The 18,752-nt window shown below is 37.8% G+C and overlaps 1 protein-coding gene across 4 annotated transcripts in view; it reads left to right on the top strand.

Moving 5' to 3' along the window:
- Grik2 (glutamate ionotropic receptor kainate type subunit 2) overlaps positions 1–18,752 on the top strand; it is a 600,544-nt gene that overhangs the window by 992 nt on the left and 580,800 nt on the right. For all 4 annotated transcript variants that reach the window (XM_050120166.1, XM_050120163.1, XM_050120164.1 and 1 more), the window contains exon 2: positions 4,483–4,883. In XM_050120166.1, the coding sequence (XP_049976123.1) occupies positions 4,769–4,883 (115 nt within the window). In that variant the 5' untranslated portion in view covers positions 4,483–4,768. The remainder of the gene's footprint in view (positions 1–4,482; positions 4,884–18,752) is intronic.

Here is an 18,752-nt window from a genome sequence, read left to right as displayed (position 1 = left end):
GAGAGAGAGAGAGAGAGAGAGAGAGAGAGAATATCAAATAAGACTGGAGCTACTAAGATAGTGATTTGGATTTAGAGGTTGGACTGAGAGGTTGCAGAATGTTAGGAACTACCTTCTGGTAAGGAAAGGAACAGATTACCTTTTTATCATTTCTTCATCTTCATACTGTAAGTATTCTCTCATCAAAATTATCTATGGATTGATTCTTTTCATCTCATGAGATAGGAACAATTCACGTGAATAAGTCTGTAGTTTAGCTGCTAGAAGATGCGCAATTATATTCCAATTTGTAGTTGTTTTAGTTCCTTACTTTATAACTTTGTAGAACACATTCGTGCAGCAATCAAGTAAGCTAATCAAATCCCAGTGACCTTAGAAACTTACATGTTAAAGAAATTGAAATATGTAGGGGAAGGTAATACAGAAATGACTAAAGGCTAAAACACCTATGTCTTTTCTTTTAAATTTAAATCTACTGAAGATTGTGCATGCTGAATTTTAAAGAAAAGATCTCTACAGACATAAATTAATTTGATTCAATCTCTTAATTAAGATACATTTCGAGCATCTAAACAGTAATTAAAGTGTAAATATTATTAGCCACCAACATAGCAGAATGTTAGTAGAAGAAGTGATAATGTGTTTAGAATCCTAAAGAATGGCATAGTAATCATAGTTAGGGTGGATCACATAGTATGCAACAGTGTGGTTCCAACAGATCTCTGCCTCAGACTTTATTCTGTGGCCTCTTTAATGTTATGGTTGAGCAAGCTGTTTATTTTAGTTAAACCTCAACACAATAGGCCGTTTGCATGGATTAATGCCTTAGGTGTTACTATAAGATGAGGTTTCTCAAATGTCCCATAACAGGACAGTAATGTGAGGTCAAGTGGAAGTCTCTCACTTGTGTGAGAAAATTAAAAACACTACACATATGACATGGAAGAACCTTAGAGACAGCTTTGAAATTCAGATTGTGCTAGAATAAACATTTGCTCTTTCTAGCCAAAGGTATAGGAATTGTCTTTTAAAGGTTCTGCTATAAGGATTATTACACGTTTGCTCATGCCCCAGCAGGTGGCAGCTAACTAGAATATGATTCATTTTCACCAGGAGACTAAGAAACTAAAATTACTTCTCAAGTAATAGTGCCCAAGAATAAGAGGTCATTAGTGTCAGGTAATACAAAATGCAGTGAAAGACGAAGCTAACGCCTTCTGTCGCTCTCATTGTCGTTGTTGTGTTGCTGTAGGAACAAGGTTTACACGAATGTGATATACATTTTCTTCCTTTATTATTCACCATAGGCTTGGTAGTTTTTCCATAACAGCCTTATTTGATATTTTAAGGCTTTCTTCTTGATATAGCTTCTCTTTGTGTGAGTATATATGTGTGTGTTTACAATTTTTCATTTCTGCTTTGACCTTGGAACCCTCACAGCTTTAGCTCCTAGCAATAAAGATTGCCATGTGATTGAAATAGCTGCACAGCAAATGGATCTATAGGATAAAGCACACAATTTTCACTACTTTTAAATATAAATGATCACTGAAAGTCTAAATAAAGTATTTTTCATTTTCTATTAAGAAATAAGCAAATACAGAACTGGCACAATTTTAAGGTAATTTAATGTGATCAAAAAAATACTTAATAGCCATTAACACTAAGAACTGTATTTATAATGTCAGTATAGAGGAGATTCTTGCAATAACTTCAAAATATCCATATAATAACCAAGGCATCTCCTACATCATCACATCATTTTGTTGTCTTTGAAAGGTAAATTATTGAATTGTTGCTGTTGGTCTGAAGAGTGAAGCTTAGGAAGAAAGGATGGAATTAATCCTTTTCACCCTCTAACAGATGGAAATCCGGAGGTGGGCAATTAAACGTGATAACTAATTGTACATTTCAGAAATGTCTTAAGCCACTGAATATTGACAGCATGTTTCAGAATCCAAAATTCTTCCATGCTATTTTTTTCTTTGGCATGAGAAAACAAGTTCTTTAGTCTTCATGAGGGACTTCACAGTGAATGTTAGTGGCTTTTTGTAGTAGTATGCCCTGGAAAGCAATCAGTGGGTATCTCAGGCATGTTAAACAATCCATTACTCACATTAAAAAATACACTTAACACATTTCACAAAATTGATTTCTTGACAATATATTCTTCAACGAGTCAAACTACTTGACTCTGTAATAGAAATATGCATACTGTCACTTCAAATGGCACACTATCCATTTATTTTACCATTTTGAATATCAGAGGAAATCCGTGCCCGAAGTGCTGTCCGAGGTTCTGAATAAAGGTAGGTTTGTCCCTGGTTTTGAAGACGTCCAGCTGGACAGGTGGAATTGCTATCACACTAAAGCTTTTCAACTTAATTGTTGGATGCAAATGAAATCAATTGACAGTATATATAAACTGGCTGTTTGGAGACCACTTAGTAGTAAAGAAAATTTACATTAGACTTTTTTTTTTGTTTAGCAGTTTATTTTGTGTGAGCTTCATAAACCCAAAGCTTTCTTTTTCACTTTCCAACTAAACATCCAACGATGATGGCACATGAGAAGCTGAGAATGCTAGGTGTAAGTAGAGTGATGACAAAGCCTATGACAAATACTGTTGTGGTAAAAGAATTTATGAACAAAAATTGTGGTACAGCGTGTTTACTCTGGTTCCACGAAACGCCGGCTACATTGCAAAAATTGCAGAAATTTGACTAGTCACAACTGAACATGCTATTTTCAGGTAGCTGATATCAATTATATTGGGAAATGAAAACAACCAAGAATATGTATTTTCCCTGGCTGTTGTTATTATTTCTACTAGGGTGAAGACTAAAAATGAACTAATAGAATGGAATAAATGAGACAGCAAATACAAGACAGGACATGTTGGTCTTTAACGTATTTTATAAGTGATGTTTCAAACATGGACTGAAGGAGTCGCTAGATACCTTTGGTTTCAGCACTAGGCGTTCCTTTTAAAGTGCTCAAATAGTGGAATTGTTTGACGGGATTGCCTGCTAGATTGCCGAACTAGCTATTCATGATACTTATTTTTTGACACTGCAGTTATGCCTCCATCTTTTAAAAAATCAATGTTTCTTAGTGCATCTGGAAATGTAGATTTTTTTTCAATCAGCATTTAATAATAGTATCTTAAGAAAGTACAGATAGTAAAAGTCAGTATGATGAATATATTGTGGTATCTTCTTACAATGTAGAAACAACATAACCATAAGTAATTAATAAGAACTTAATGAACACTCAAACCACTCCTTTAAAATTAGGTATTCTTCAGTATGATGCAATCTTATAACTTTTATAAGGTCGAACTTATGCCCTATTTGTTGATAATGAACAGAGATTAATAGTAAAGCACAAGTTCAATAATTTGCCCTTTGCACTTCTTAATAAGGTTAAAGTGTCATCGATGGCATTGTTATTGCTTTCCTCATTAGCTCTTCCTACTAATTTAAATGGTAGTAGTGGATTTAGAGCTAACTGTACTATTTGTGAAGTATATTGCCTATTTCTGCAAATTTTTCATATTAAAAGAACTGTACATTTCTATACTTTTACCTTGAATAAATTTCTACTTGTGACAGTCCGGGAGGGGTGTGAAATGAGTTTAAATATTTTCATCAGAAAAATAGTTGACGACAAGACTTTTTTTAGACAAAACTTTGATTCTGTACGCCAGTTTTAAAAGAAAGAATAATTTAAAAAAGATAAAATGTGCATACAAAACCTCTGGAATCTGCTGCTGCAGCTCAAAGCCCATTATCGTTGTATAAGATTATTTCAGGTATGATAAATGAGTTGGAAAAATGATTCCCCCATTTCCTCCCGAAAGTCCACCTGAGGAAATATCTCTTTACTAATCAAGGAATATGTCAGTCAAGTTTTTAAAAAACAGATTCGACTCTCCAATTGCATCCCACTTATTATCCCATTTAATCTTTTCTACTCAGATTTAAAAATATAAGACTCCTTCAGCTTAATAGCAAGTTAGATTGACAGCACAGTTCTCTGTTTCTGAGCACATCCTTTTTAAAAATACAACTCCTAGACAAAGTGACTTTGACTTAGATAGTCAATTATTAAGATTCATCAGCTGATTGTGAGAAGTGTGTTTGCATACGCCAGGCACTTTCTGCAGGGTCTTACTGAAAATCAAAGCAATTTTCATCGCATCACGTAAATAAATCTTCCTTTTTGGCTACTCAAGGCGAGCTATCAGAATGGTTGCATAATATATATTGAGAAGCTCAGTGGCAGGAAGCAGCTATCTCAATTTTTCTCACTTTATCTTGGCTTAACGTCAGAAGCTGTGCGGCAGTGCAGTGGAATAAGGGCCTGGCGAAACCCTTGCCAGCAAAGCGCCCTTTGTGTTGGGACTGTGGCTGGCTTTCGACACCTAGTCCTTGCAAGGTTGGACTTCCTATTGATTTTCCTTTTCTTGTGCTCTCCCAGGCTCGCGTGGCTGGACATTGTGCTTACTGGATTTCTTCCGGATGCTCCCCGACTAACATGGATGTCCCACCATCCCTTGCTGTGGAAGCTTGCTCCTTGGTGCAGTGAGTGAAGAACATGCAGCGACTGCTAATGGGTTCGGGAAGCGGAGACTCCTTCCTCTTTCTGTGACCATGCCGTGATTGTGTCTGCGGTCACTACTCCACGAATCCTTCTTCTTGTCCAAGCCCGGAGCCTAACGCTAGATCGGGGAAGTGGGTGCCGCGCGCGCAGGCACGGAAACATCATGAAGATTATTTCCCCGTTTCTAAGTAATCTAGTCTTCAGTCGCTCCATTAAAGTCCTGCTCTGCTTACTGTGGATCGGATATTCGCAAGGAACCACACATGTGTTAAGATTCGGTAAGATTCCCGGTATCTCACCACTGCCTGTGTGGGCTCCGAGGCGCCGGATGTAAACAGGCAGTCGCTCTCTGCTTGGCGTGGGCTTGCTGCTCTCAGACCTGCTCCCTCCCTGGTTTTAGAGACCGCCCCCTGCTTTCATTTATCCTCTCTTTTTATCTTCATTTTATTTTGGGCCCCGAGAGGGTAAAGGAGGTGCTAGTTCGTGGTGCTATTTATTGGCCGACAGATCGCTTCACCGTAGCCTGCCGTAGGGACAGTGGTGATGGGGCATGGCCAGCCTGGGATGCTTTGGTTTCCCTGGGAACCCTCCAGCTGTCTGGGTGTCACGGTCTGAGCCAAAGTGAGCGCTAGGGCTGGCAATCCAGCAGCATGTGCTACTGATGAGTTAATGTCTGGTAACTCTTTCATGAGTTGCATCTGTCCGCTTCTGCCCAGACCTGCCTAGGTTCTCAATTGCAAACCCAGGGCACCGTCCTTCTGATTTCTTCTGTATGCAAAGCTTATTATTGGTCAATTTAATCTTTTTCTTTTGTTGGTGTTCTTTTTCATATGCAGAGCTTTAAGAAATAGTGCTATATAATTTAAGGCTTTATTTCATAGTGGGAAGATGCACTCAGTGCAGCGAAATAGCGACTCATGGCAAGCTTCTTGTTTGTTTTGTTTTTTAACTTGCTGAGTTCTTTCACAGCTCTCCCTCCCTGTTCTCTCCTCATACATAATTCCAACCTAATAAATAAGGAATAGTAGTAACTGGAGGCAAGGGCGCCAGGGAGGAGGGGAGTTGAGCGTGGGCTTCTAAGTACATCTTTGTTTCACTCTGACGTGTATAAAAATCCTATATAGTTACATTTGAGAAGGATTTATAATTTTCCCAAAAAACTTAGGCTTCTTTCTCTCTTGAAAGGAAATCAAAAAATGAGTTTCCAGTACAGTCACTAGTCAGGAGGTCTGTTTGAAGGAAATTAAATGTAGGAAATGCTCAGCTGCTCTGGATGACAAGTGGGATATTTTCAGTGAGCTGGGAACTCATCAAGAAAAGTTCCCTAAAAAAGGGCATTGCAAAAGAGGAGAAAGCCATCAGGGCTTGAGCGCCCTACTCTAGGCGCCCTCTCTGTCAGCTCTAAGGGGATCTAAGCCATAGAGGGTAGGGCATATATTCAGAGTATGCATCTTTGAAATAAAAGTAGACACATTAAGTTTTCTGTCTGATATATAGCAGAGGTTCCCTGTACCTTCTGTAACACTAGTATCATCTATTTTTCCAAAGTGATCTTTCTCTCATGCTAAAATTCACTGTCTTCCCCAGGTGGAAATAAAGTAGAAATGCTTTTACATATATTTGAAAATGTAGCCCCCTCCCCATATGTCATCTAGAGTCAAAAAGACTGGTAATAACATGAGACAATAGAGTATATCTAGATTCTGGCTTGAGTATTTTCCTGCTTTCTTCAGTCTTTAGATGGTACTTAAGCATGTTGCTCATAGCAACAAGCATCCACGGGAATGCTTGCTTCTTTAAACAGGATTAAAGAAGTCCCTATATTCCTGGGAACTGTGTGTGAAGATATGTATGGTATGTGTGCCACAACAATTTGGCCATTAGCATGGGACATGCTATACATGGAATCCCCACCCCCAAATAATTTTTAATCCAAAGTACTTAAACAATTGTGTGTGCCGTCTCATGTGTGTTCATGAATGAGTATGCATTGGTAAGAATGTACATGATTGGGGGAAGGACGAACTGGGGCCTGAAAACTGCTACTAGTACTCTTGAAGATTTAATTATTGCTGTTCTAGTCCTGTAGCACAATATTTGCTGAATCATTAGATTGTTACATTTGCTGATCATTTCATATCTTCATATTAAAAATCTTGGTGTCTGTGGCAGTGTAACAGCTTTCTAAAAGAGCACACACACAAGAGTCTAGATTCTTGGGAAAACTATAAATCCTTCTAAAATGAAGCACACACACATGCATGCACATGGTTTTCCTAGACAAACTCTAAAAATGTCCTTAAGAAACAGGGCACTGGGTAAAGACCTCCAAATCAGCCCCTTCACACCTGAGACCAACATTCTACTTTCTAGATGATTTCTGTTTCTATGTTATTATCGAATGTCTTCCACCTGGAGATCCATGGTCTCTAAATCTGACTTGATTCATCAGGAAGGATTGTGTACAGTTGTAATCATTGGAACATTTCCCTGTCGAGACTATTTTGATGCAGTGGTGGGAGTTTTATTTTCTTCCAGTGTAAAAAAGTACTGAGTGGATTGGGTGTTTAGTTAAGCTCTTATGCATGCCTGTTGAAAATGTTTATTTTAAACTTTGACTCTGAAGTTCAACCATCGCTGGCCTCCTGCCCTAGGAGGAAAGGGCTGGGATTGTTATTGGGCAGCTGCTCTTGAGCAGTAGGTATGGGTGAAAGCCACAGCCTTGCCTCAGACCTCTTCCAGAGGCTGCTTAGAGTGACTACAGTCTGTCCAGGAGAAAGGCTTGGGGCTGCCAGCTTCTGGCGCTTCTGCTTGGCACTATGGCAACCGGGAAGCTGACTTGAGGCCACCCTAGCTTCTCTTTTCCCCCAACTGATGATGAAAATTCACCTTCATTAATCTCTCTGTCCTTCTTCTCTCTGCTCCCTAAAGACTTGCCCCCTTCCTCATTTTATCACCTCCAGGAAAGGCAGACGTCCACGCAGCTCAGGGTGTCTTGATCCTGGAGTACCTTCTTTTCCCTGCCTTCTCTAAGCCAACCTCTCCCTCAGTCTTTTCTCTCCCCGCCCCCAAACCTTGGAGCTGCAATGACATGGGGGGAGGGGGGTTCAGGGTGGGATTGCGCTATTGTTATCTTTGATTTGTTCACAGCGACTTTCTAGGACCAAAGAAAACTTTGCAGATGCACCCAGGAGATACCCTTTCCTTCCGCAAGGCCAGACTTTGGGCACTGTGTACTGTGTTAGTAGCTGCTAGGTAAATTACTCTGCAGTGCTGACCCCTGGGTACTTTCCCAAAGCTGTAAGGCCATATTAGGTAGTGAGGGAGAGCACCCAAATGTTGCCTAGGTGTTACCTAATGGCCAATGGGGCTGAGAGGCCTGGACATAGGGGTCTCTTATCTTGGGTCCTGGGGTTTCATTACCTTGGAACCTGAGACATAACTTGGCTTCTTAAGAAGGTGCCCCCCCACCACCACACGGGTGTGGGGGAGGGCGTATTTTCCAGGGGAGAGGTTGTGCTGCTGAAAGTCAGGCCCCTCAGTCCAGGTCAGGTCGGATATCTGCAGCCTGCTGGATTGGGCACAAAGCCCACCACTGCCCCCAGGCTTTTCACCAGACCTTGCACCAGCGGCCACACTCCACTGGCCAGCCATATGGAAATGAGATACCTTTGTTCTTATGTGGCTGCTTCTAAGAGCTGACCAACAGGATGCCCAAGTGGGTGTGTTCCTTGGAGTGAGTTTCTGGAGCCACTGTTTTACCTAAGACGTTTCTTCTATTACTTAAGAGGGCTCTTCTCTTCCGGCTGCTTCTCTTCTGCTCTGTTCCCAGTCCCCAAAGATTCAGCTGCGAACAGACTTCATTACTGCCCTGGTTAATCTTTGAATTTTGGCTTGTTTGTGCATCCTCTTTATTGTCACCACACCCCAAACTGCTACTGTCTCTGAACTTGAGGTTCGATTATTCAGAGTCTTCACCCGCATTGCTATTTAGGACGCTGGGAGCACAGACATCAACCAAAACCTTGAAACTGAGCAGTTTCTCCAAAATAGCCTTTTCCAATAAGGTGAGCAAATAAATGATCTGTCACTCCTTACTATGTGACGTTTCTGCTTTTTTTTTTTAAAGCCAGTCTGAGGATTGTTTTTGTTAAAAAATTTCCGAGTTTATGTCTTCCTCCCAGATTTGCTGTGATTTTTTTTTTTTTTTTTTTTTTTTTGGCACTACACTTCAGCCAGCTGTTAGCCACTGCCCCAGTTTTGCATACGTGGTGCACAAGCCCTAGGTGAAGATACAGCCAGGAGCAGTCCACTATTTTAAAAAATAAAATAAAAGCAAAACATAAAAACACTTCGGAAGGAAAGAAACCAGTTCTTGTGGAATTTTTCCTGTACTCCCAGAGACAAGACTTCCTGGCAGATATACTTCAACATCTAGGAACTGAGTGCAGTTGACTGAGAGCTGGGAAGCTGCCACTCTCCACATGTTCTTTGAAAGAGATTTTTCTTCCTTTGGGAGGTAAAGTGGGAGGGAAGGAGGAGTGGCCTTCTGTCTAGGAGTTTGAAAACTGACTCTTGAGAGAGGAGACGGGAGTGGTAGTAGCCAGTATCTCTGAGAAAGATAACCTGAGCTCAGGATGGCACGTGAGGAAAATCTGCTAAAATCACCAAATGAGGGTGCATTTTTTCTAAAGATTCCCCTTTTCTGAAAACTTCTAGCTTAGTTTTAAAGCGTCAAAGAATAACTTGATGTGATCTATCAAGGGAGGCACAATCATTTCAGAAAACGACTTTGAGAAATGATCTTTCTGTCTCCCAGAATCCGCTCTCCACCCAGTCACATGGAACTCAGCAGTGTTTTCTGGCTTTGTAGCATTGTCTTTCAGAAGTGAACAAGGGTTTATATATCGATGGACTTTTTTTTCAGAGAAGTTTGGCTTTTGGTTCAATTTAAGTGATCAGTAAAGCGTGTTTATTCTCAGATTCTATACTGACACTGTTTCAACATTTATTCTGCAAGGGAAGTTAATTTAAACTGCTTTCACACGAAGGGAAAAAAATACTATAGATCAGTGGTTTCTCAACTTTTCTAATGCTTTGACCCTTTAGTACAGTTCCTTGTGTTGTGATAACCTCAAGTATAAAATTATTTTTGTTTCTACTTCATAACTATAATTTTGCTACTATTATGAAATAATATTTTTGGAGATAAAGATTTGCTAAAGGAGCAGTATTGATTATCAGAAATTTTTTAATTTATTCCCAGATTATAGTGTCATCTATAATAAGATAACATAATCTCTTATGGTGTTTAGTTATCATAATTTCTGATAAATAAAATGATTTTCCTTTTTATGCTACAAATTTAACATTTACCTGGATGAATGAATTCATGTGTCTAGGATTTTACTCTGCTACTATAGCCTCAGCTCTACATATTTCTTGAAAATTTTAATGCCCATTTTAAAATAGAGTCAAACATAGTTAAATGCCTTTCAAATGTGTGGACTTAAATTACTTTCTGCTACATGCATAGTACGTGAGGTGTACAGATCCTTTTACTATGGTGGTGCCATGTGTTAGGATGCAGGTATTACTTTTATTTATTTATTTATGTAATGAAGATTTATCTTTTTGTAGTTCACTTATTAAAGTATTAAAAGTGCTCTGAATGAATCTCAAATTCTAAGTCTTGGCATGAAATAGAAGGTCAAGGGGTTTTGATCCTACTTCATGTTCTGGCTTGATGGGAGCCTAGCCAGTTTGGATGTTCACCTTCCTAGACATGGACGGAGGGGGGAGGACCTTGGACTTTCCACAGGGCAGGGAACCATGACTGCTCTTTGGATAGGAGAGGGAGGGGGAGAGGAGGGGGGGGGGGGGGAGAAGAGAGGGGGGAGGGGGAGGGAAATGGGAGGCTGGGAGGAGGCGGATACTTTTTTTTCTTATTCTCAATAAAAAAAAAAATAGAAGGTCAAAAGACCCCCAGAGAGGCAGGAAGAGGGTGTGCACCATCATTCTCGATGAATCTAGATTAAACACTTGAAAGGTAGACTTCTATCTGATAACGTCATGTGGCTTCCTGTTTTTCTTTGCTGCTTCTGCTGACAATGGTGTAAGGTAATTAAATTGGCTGATTGAAGTCACAGTGGTCATGGAGCGATAAAGACCATTTGGATTTAATGGAATTTAAAACAACAGAGCACTGAACACAACTCTTACCGAACAAGAATTTTAATGGCCCATTCAGGGTGCTGACTAAATAGAAAGCCCTTAACAAGTTTAATTGAAAGGGCAAGGCAGATTAGCACTATATAGTCTTTATGGTTGAAGATTGGGGAATTAAAATTATCCCTTTAAAAGACTCATTAATGCATTATCAAGATTTAATGTAGGTTAAATAAGTCTTCTTTAGACCTTCTTCATGTACTGTGAACCTAGGTTTAGGACTGAGTTTCAATAAAGAAATATTTTTAAGATGACTTAATAAATGGAATTACAGGTCTCTCTCCTCTTAAAAGCTAAGAACATTTTAGGGTTTTTTGATTATATAAAACGTGTAAAGGGTAAGTTTTCAGGATGAATCTTTTATTTGTTGTAGTGTAAAACAAAACAAAGCAAGCAAACAAGCTTGATTTCTCTTTGCAAGTTTCGAAGTGATCATTTTTTTTTCTTAGAAACAAAGCTTCTTTGTCATAGGGAAGCTAGAGATGGCAAAGAAAGCTTTGCCTTCTGTGGTTTCATGACAGCAACAGTAACAGATATTGGTTCCATTTGTTTTGTCTTTGAAATACTGACCTTTGTCTTACGGAAGCATTTGCAATCTGTTTAACACTTCAGTCACTAAAGTTTAGTGCCTCTATATTCTTCTGCCAACAAAACAAAATAATTTCTTCATTTGCATTGGAAAATTTCAGGTGTCTTGGTCAGTCCCAAGATAAAATCAAGATTCTGCCATTTGGCCTCTCTTGGGCTTATTCATTCCCCTTGATTCATGTTACCTAAAAAGGTCTACTTGTTACCAATTCTTTTGATATTTCCAGAAAATATTTCATGTGTAAGGATCCAAAATTTTAATTGTACACAGTTTTGGATATTGTTTAAAAAATCTGATTTGGACAAATTCAAGCCATGTAGCAGCAGGTAGGCTAGCTCCCCACAGTCACCTGCTTTCATTTCCCAGCCTATCCATTATTCAGGTTTTCTAAGCCTCACTTGATCTTCTCATCAACATAAGTAAAGAAATGTATCTGCCTTTTGGCTCACATCTGTAACATCAAACAATTAGCTACTCTGATAAAAAATTCAGTCTTGGTAATGTGAGTAGGTGGCTTGAGAAGACCCTTTAGGCCTTCCTTCGAGATTTTACTATTTAAATTTTGTTTTAGTTTTGAATTTGAGCACTGAAGATTTTGTTCAATGATGGTGGTGCTCAAATTTAATTTTGTTCTTAGATGTATTTCTATTGATCAATTTAAAACATTTATTCTTCAATTAAAAACTGAAAAGCCCCTCCTATATTTTGTAGAGAGCCAGGTTACTTTAGCCAGCAAAGCCATGTGTGAAAATCTGAAAAATTGTCTTAGGTTTTTTCTTTCAGACATTTTCCCTCCTGATGTATGAAATTTGATCAGCAGCTCTTTTTGACTAATTATTTCCTGTCTCCCTTGGTCTTGTTTTAACAGAAGTATATTCAGGAAGAGAAGGTACGTAGTCCCAAGACTGTGCAGTTAGGATGAATTCATTAGATCAACTGATCCAACTGACAGAGATGTTCAGATACAAAGGGTCCTGGGTGCAGAGGAGAGTGTGGAGTGATTAGCACTGATAGGAATTGGAGGCTGAGATAAACAGCCACTAAATGATATGATTTCTAGGTTCATTACCACATACCTCAGAGTTTTGTAAATTTATCTTTGTTATTACTTTTAGTCCAAATCTTTGAGCATTTGTGATTATTTTAAATAAGACGTCAATGATATTATATAGATATATTTAACAAACCTTCAATGCTTTCTGAATTTTTAAAAAAAATCAGCCAGTTTAGTTTCTATCATTGAATTAATTAAGTGAGCATTTGGAAGGTATTGCATGTAGCTTTCTTTTCTAACTTTAGCTCACCTTTCTTCTATGCTCTGGGGGTAATGCTTGCTTTAAATGATAAAATAAACAAAGCAGATATTAAAGAAAACTTCCACTTTTGAAGTCCAGCATATTCATAGATATTTGGCCTCTGGGATTGACTTTGATCTTTATTTTTAGTTGCTAAAGCTTTTGCATGAACAGTACAGCAGCCCCTCGTAAGTTCAAACCCTTTCTTTCCTAGAAGGGAGAAATGAAACGGGAACTCTCAAGATAAATGGAAGCTATAGGATGCTAAATTACCTGAAGCAAGCAGACTTCAGAGAGCAAGTCTCGTGCTCTACGTTTCGAGATGAATCAACAGGGACAGTGAAGCAGCCTGCTCATGATGTGTCAGGCTTTTGAGCAGGCTAGGGCTAGTGATGCTTTCACCGAATTATGACATTTTCTCAGTGTACTTTCTGCCTCCCTCTGCTTTACACACTTTGAGGGAAATTGGTGGATCGCATTAGCTCCCTGTGCTTTGTTGCCCACCTTTCTTTCACAGAACACTCCAACAGGTTGTTACCTTTCATGGCTCTTCGCATACCTGCTTTTGTCTTCCTTTTCCCAGTGCTTAAATCGTTTGTCGCATTTATTCATTTGACAAGCAGTGTCAGGCAATTAAGAAATAGCATTTGAAGGCTGAGGTTCTGACTTCAAGGATTTGTTATTGTACAATGAAGGAGAAAAAGGTATATGCACACGGTACATCATTAACAAAATAAATATATTAGAATCTCCTCAAAAGGAAATTATGATGAACTTGAATTTTTATAGTAGTTGAGACTTTTGTTAGGGCCTTACGAACATATATAGGGAATAGAGATGGGAAAATGAAGAAGAATTCCTATGAGACAAAGAATTTGAATATGTTTTAAAAGGTAAACTTTATGATAGTTAATGGACAGGCTCTATGATGACATAAATATGATCCGGGCTGTGTAGAACTTTAGTCTCTGTGTTATAGGACTTGAACTCTGTGTAGCTCTTGGAAAGCCAGTAGGAGTGAGGCAACAAGTCACCAAATAGTTTCTTTTGTCTTTTGTCTTATTCCTAGCCAAGATAAAGGACTAGTGGGTCACCATTGACTATATGCCTGAAAGGGACTCAAGGATAAACTTTTGTCCTTTATCACTGGAATCTTTAAGAAATTATGTGATTGGGGTATGTCTTAAGGTAGAGTGCTTACCTAGAATATGCAAGGGGATTAAACTCTAACAGCCTGGGAAAAGGTTTTAGCCATGACCTCCATATAAAGCAGATCCGCTTAGGGAGGGTGAGCTGCTTTCTCTGCTCTTCCAATGTGAACTTCATCAAGAGGCATCTTCAGAATCACACCAAGGATGTTTGACCAAATGCCTGGTAAGCTGTTATCTAGTCAAACTGGGATATAAAGTAAGCCATCATGAAAGGAAGCAAAGGCTGTTTCATTAGCAGGTGGCCAGGAAGTGTGTGAGTTAATGTGAAGGAAGTTCATTGGAGGACAATTTAAAAGTATGATTTGCTTCTTTGAAGGATATAATCCATTATTTGAAGTAAATCTCAGTATTCTATGCCTTGTTCTAAGACATTTCTAGTACTTGTATGTGTGTGTAATAAATAACATACATCATTATGTGCATAATTTGTGCTAATTCACAAATATTTTAGGTGAAAATTTAAGATAAAAATTACAATATTGCAGTGAAATAGATTATTTATATACTATAAGTATACATGAACTCAAGAACCTGGACTATGAATTTAGTAGTCTGTTCTTATGCTAGGCATAAATTAGAAAGGATAATTAAATCTCCTTTCTGGAGAATGCTTATTACTTTCCATCTGTTAAGCATCAAGAGTGTAGGAATTAATAGGAGAATGCATAGAGCTTCACATTTCTAGTCTGTAAAGGCTTTATTTTAATTGAAATTATATTGGTGATTTAGTATGTACATGTGGAATAAAGAACTGTTTGTTATTACTCATGAGCTTCTTGCTCAGTTTCTTAAGACTGTGACTAAACCTTTAAGGTAATATAATTTTCTAAATTAATCTTAATAATCCTTCTTTGACTGCACCAGAATCTAGTAAAAAAAAGGGGGGGGCAAAAAATGCTTTCTTGAGTAACAGAACAGATTTCTTTCTGGTAGATTTGCTTCATGGAAGGGAAGGTCCATAGCTTCAGTTTCATTTTTCTGTATCAGCACTTTAACTGTTCTTCTCAAATATCCAGAAGTAAGTAGGAAGCAAAGCAAACTAATAATCAAAGAGATTATGCTAAGTCAGGGAGCTCAAGACTTTCTGTTTCATTGCAAGAACATACCCACGCAAGCCATTTCTGAAAGGCCATGATTGCTCTAAACCATGATTCATTTTTCACCTTGGAATGTAAAAAGAAAAGTGTGCTCATGACTGTATTTTGGCCATTTATGATGCTTCAGGAAAGTTTCAAACATCCTAATATGCTAACTTGTTTGAGATGAACAAGAGGACCTGTTCTGTACACTGACTGCTACCACAAGGAGTTGTCCCAGGCAATATTTCAGGACTCCCCTTTTTATGTGAACTGACTGTGGCATTACCCTGAAAACCTACCTCACTGTTGTTTTCTAGGACTATTCTGAGGTACTATTAAAGATCTAACCCAGAATTGAGAAATGAGCATAGAAGTGTTAAGGAGAAACGAGTAATAAGCAACTTGAATCCTCTCAAAAAATGTTATCACATCAAGAGTCATTAAACTATTTAGAAAATCAAATGAACAACTTATATTATATATAGAAAATTTTATTTTTACTTAAAACATTTATAACATGATTTTTTTTGTTTATAATTTTTTCTTTTCTTTTTTTTTGTTTTGTTTTGTTTTGTTGTTGTTGTTTTTTAGAGACAGAGTTTCTCTGTGGTTTTGGAGCCTGTCCTAGAACTAGCTCTTGTAGACCAGGCTGGTCATGAACTCACAGAGATCTGCCTGCCTCTGCCTCCCAAGTGCATATAACATGATTTTGATTAGAAAAATTTCCTGAGTCTTCAGGATATTAAGATTTTATTTATTAATTTATTTGTTTTATGTTTGTTTGTGGCCTCTCTCTCTTTCTCTTTTTCTCTTTTTATCTTTCTCTTTGAGACATGGTCTTACTAAGTAGCCCTGGCTTACCTGGATCTGACTAGCCTCTAACTACTGGAGATTAATCAACCTCTGCCTCCCAAGTAAATGGACTAAATGAATGTGCCGCTACAATACATCAGACATTGATATTTTAAATAATTAGTTTGCAAAAATGTCAGAGGCAGTCTTGAGATTTTTTTTAAACTTAAAATGGAAATAGACTAAAGTTTAGTTTTATAAAACACACTTAATTTTATGTATATGTCTAAGTTTTCTTTTTAAGTTGTTTCATTAATCTTTAGATAGTCTAGATTTATTTGTCTTCCTTTAATTCCACATATCAACTCTGCCTTAAGATTTGAGCTACATTTTATTTTCTTCAAAAGGTAGATTTTAAACAGGTATTCTGCTATATAATCTCAAGCGCTGATTAGACAATTTCTTTAGCTGAATAGTTCTCAAACTTTTTTTTCACATTAGAAGTGACTTTAAATAATTTAAATTCCCAATTACTAAAGATGAAGATTCTGTGGTTGAAGATGACTCACTTTTTCATGGACTTGAGACATTTTTCTATTTTTTCTTTTGTTTCTTTCATTGAGTATTGTAGCACAATTAATAAAAACTCAGAGATAGATATTGGTATTTAACCTGAAAACCAGAAAAGCAAATCAGCCAGCCACTGGATCTTACCTCACCTCAGTCCGAAAATGGTGACCCTGCCTTCAGGAATCTTCAGAATGAGACTAAGAGCCAGTAGCTAGCTGCTTTGCTTTTCTGGTTTTCAGGTTGAACCTGTTTCTGGGTTTTTATTACTTGTACTACACGGTATTTTATAGTTGGTAGTATTAATATTTTTCACATTTTGGGTTAAATTTATTTCTCTGTGTTTTATGAGAATTTCATAGTTTTATGATATAGGCCCTTCCTTCTTTTCTTTCCTTGCTCCTCCTTAAGTATCTGTGCTTAACAGAACAAAATAAAACTACTCCAGGTAGATTGAGAATAATTTTCTGAATTAGATTGTCCTGGATATTATAATGTTTAACTTACTTCTCCTGTACTTATAATGGACAGGATTTGGATTGACAGTTGATAGTTATGTCTAAATTTATGCAAAAATAGTGAATAAACTTGGTAGATAATGGCTGGGGATTGGATATTATATCGCTCACAGAAGACAGTGTTGTGCTATCAGCAAGCCTCTGAAGGGATTCCTCATTCTTTATATTTGAGCTCTTTGAATATTTCTACATGTTAACACCATAGCCCAATGGGATCTAAAACAGGTGTTGTTTTATAAATATTGTCTAAGATGATGTATGACTGTGGGACCTTTTTCTTTTCAATTTTCCACTAAAGAAACCTATAATAATTACTTGCTAACTTTTACCTCAGAGAACTTACTTTTCTTTTAGTGTAGTTTAACATTACGTATTTATATTTGGAGATGTTCATTCTTTAATATTGGAAAATTATACCTTTAGATTCCTATATCTAGGATTTCATGTCTGAGTTTGTTCAAGATGTAAATATTCCATCTTAGTTTTATTGTTTCAAATTTTTAATTATTCATTTAAAAACATTCAACTAATCATACAGTGCCAGACACTACACTGGGGCAGCCCCATACTTAGAGCCTGGACCTTACATTTCCCCCAACCCTCACCCCTTGGCCTCTGATTGACAGAAGTTTGGTGTCTCTATCAGCTCTCACTTCCAGGTGTTTCTATTGCATATTTAGCTTTACTCCAATAGGTCTATCAAATGTTCTCATTCTATTTTGGAAAATGATCCTCTTCTATACTTCCTGGTCCACAGGGCTTTTCTTGCAATCTGAATGAAAGCTTTCACGATCTCTTAACTCTTACATTCTATATGTTTCCAAAGTCAATATTACATAAATCATGATAAGGTCTCCACTGCTAGCTCATGAGATGACTGCCCCCATTTGCACAAATGACTACAGTAACCTCTGGCCAGCTGAGAATGGTGAATTAATCCTGTTGGAGCAACTCACAGGAGGCCCTCTGTGAGCAGGTTACTCCAGCAATCTCTTCTAAGAGTTTTTCAAATGTGCCTATATTTTTACATCCTTGGTATTGTGATGGGTTAACCATGGATTCCTAGGGTGTCCTCAGACCATCTTTACTGTTTTCTCACAGTGAAAATATTCCAGTGCTTGGCTCTTTGCAATTGTTGTACTTCTTAATCAATGGTATTGCCCTTTGTCACAACTTTATACTGGGTGATTTAATCACACTGTAAGGTTTTGCCTTTCTGATATGCTTTTGCCTCTCTATCCTTACTGTTAGTTGGATAAAAGCAGTTTGTAATAGCTGTGTAACAACCTGAATGATAGGCTTCAATGAAATTTTGCTTTCCAAATTAATTAATCCATTACCTTCTAGTTTATTCACTCATTACATCTTAGGAGATGAACAAAATGTAGAGAGCTTAATTTTCTAGTACAGTGACCTATACTGTCCTCATTCCTCTGCAGCTTTATGAACACAGTGCTCACCATCTGTGGTTGGTAGCATAACTAAAGATATAAACTCACTTGGGAGATGGGCCTGTAAGCATGCACGTGGGCGAGTTGTCATGATTTCATTAATTGAGGTGGAACGACCCACCATTCCCTAGATGACATATAAGTGGAGAAGGAACTGTACCACAGTGTATCATTCACATGTTCAGTGTTCTCTGTTCCTCATTATGGATTTGATGTTATTATGCCACTCAAGCTCCTGTTGCTGTGAGCTCCCCACTATGATGAAATATAACAAGGAACTGTGAGCCAAGAGTAAACTCTGGCTCCCTTAAGTACTTTTTTATCATAGCAACAGGAAAAGAAACAAAGAAATAATTTATTTTATTTTATTAATTTTTATTGAGCTCTACATTTTTCTCTGCTCTCCTTCCTGCTTCT

Source organism: Alexandromys fortis, unplaced genomic scaffold (genome assembly GCF_014885135.2).
Source record: "Alexandromys fortis isolate MF-2015 unplaced genomic scaffold, M_Fortis_MF-2015_v1.1 scaffold_141, whole genome shotgun sequence".
NCBI classification, from domain to species: domain Eukaryota; kingdom Metazoa; phylum Chordata; class Mammalia; order Rodentia; family Cricetidae; genus Alexandromys; species Alexandromys fortis.
Note: the sequence above shows the minus strand (reverse complement) of the source record. Positions and strands in the feature narration are given on the sequence as shown.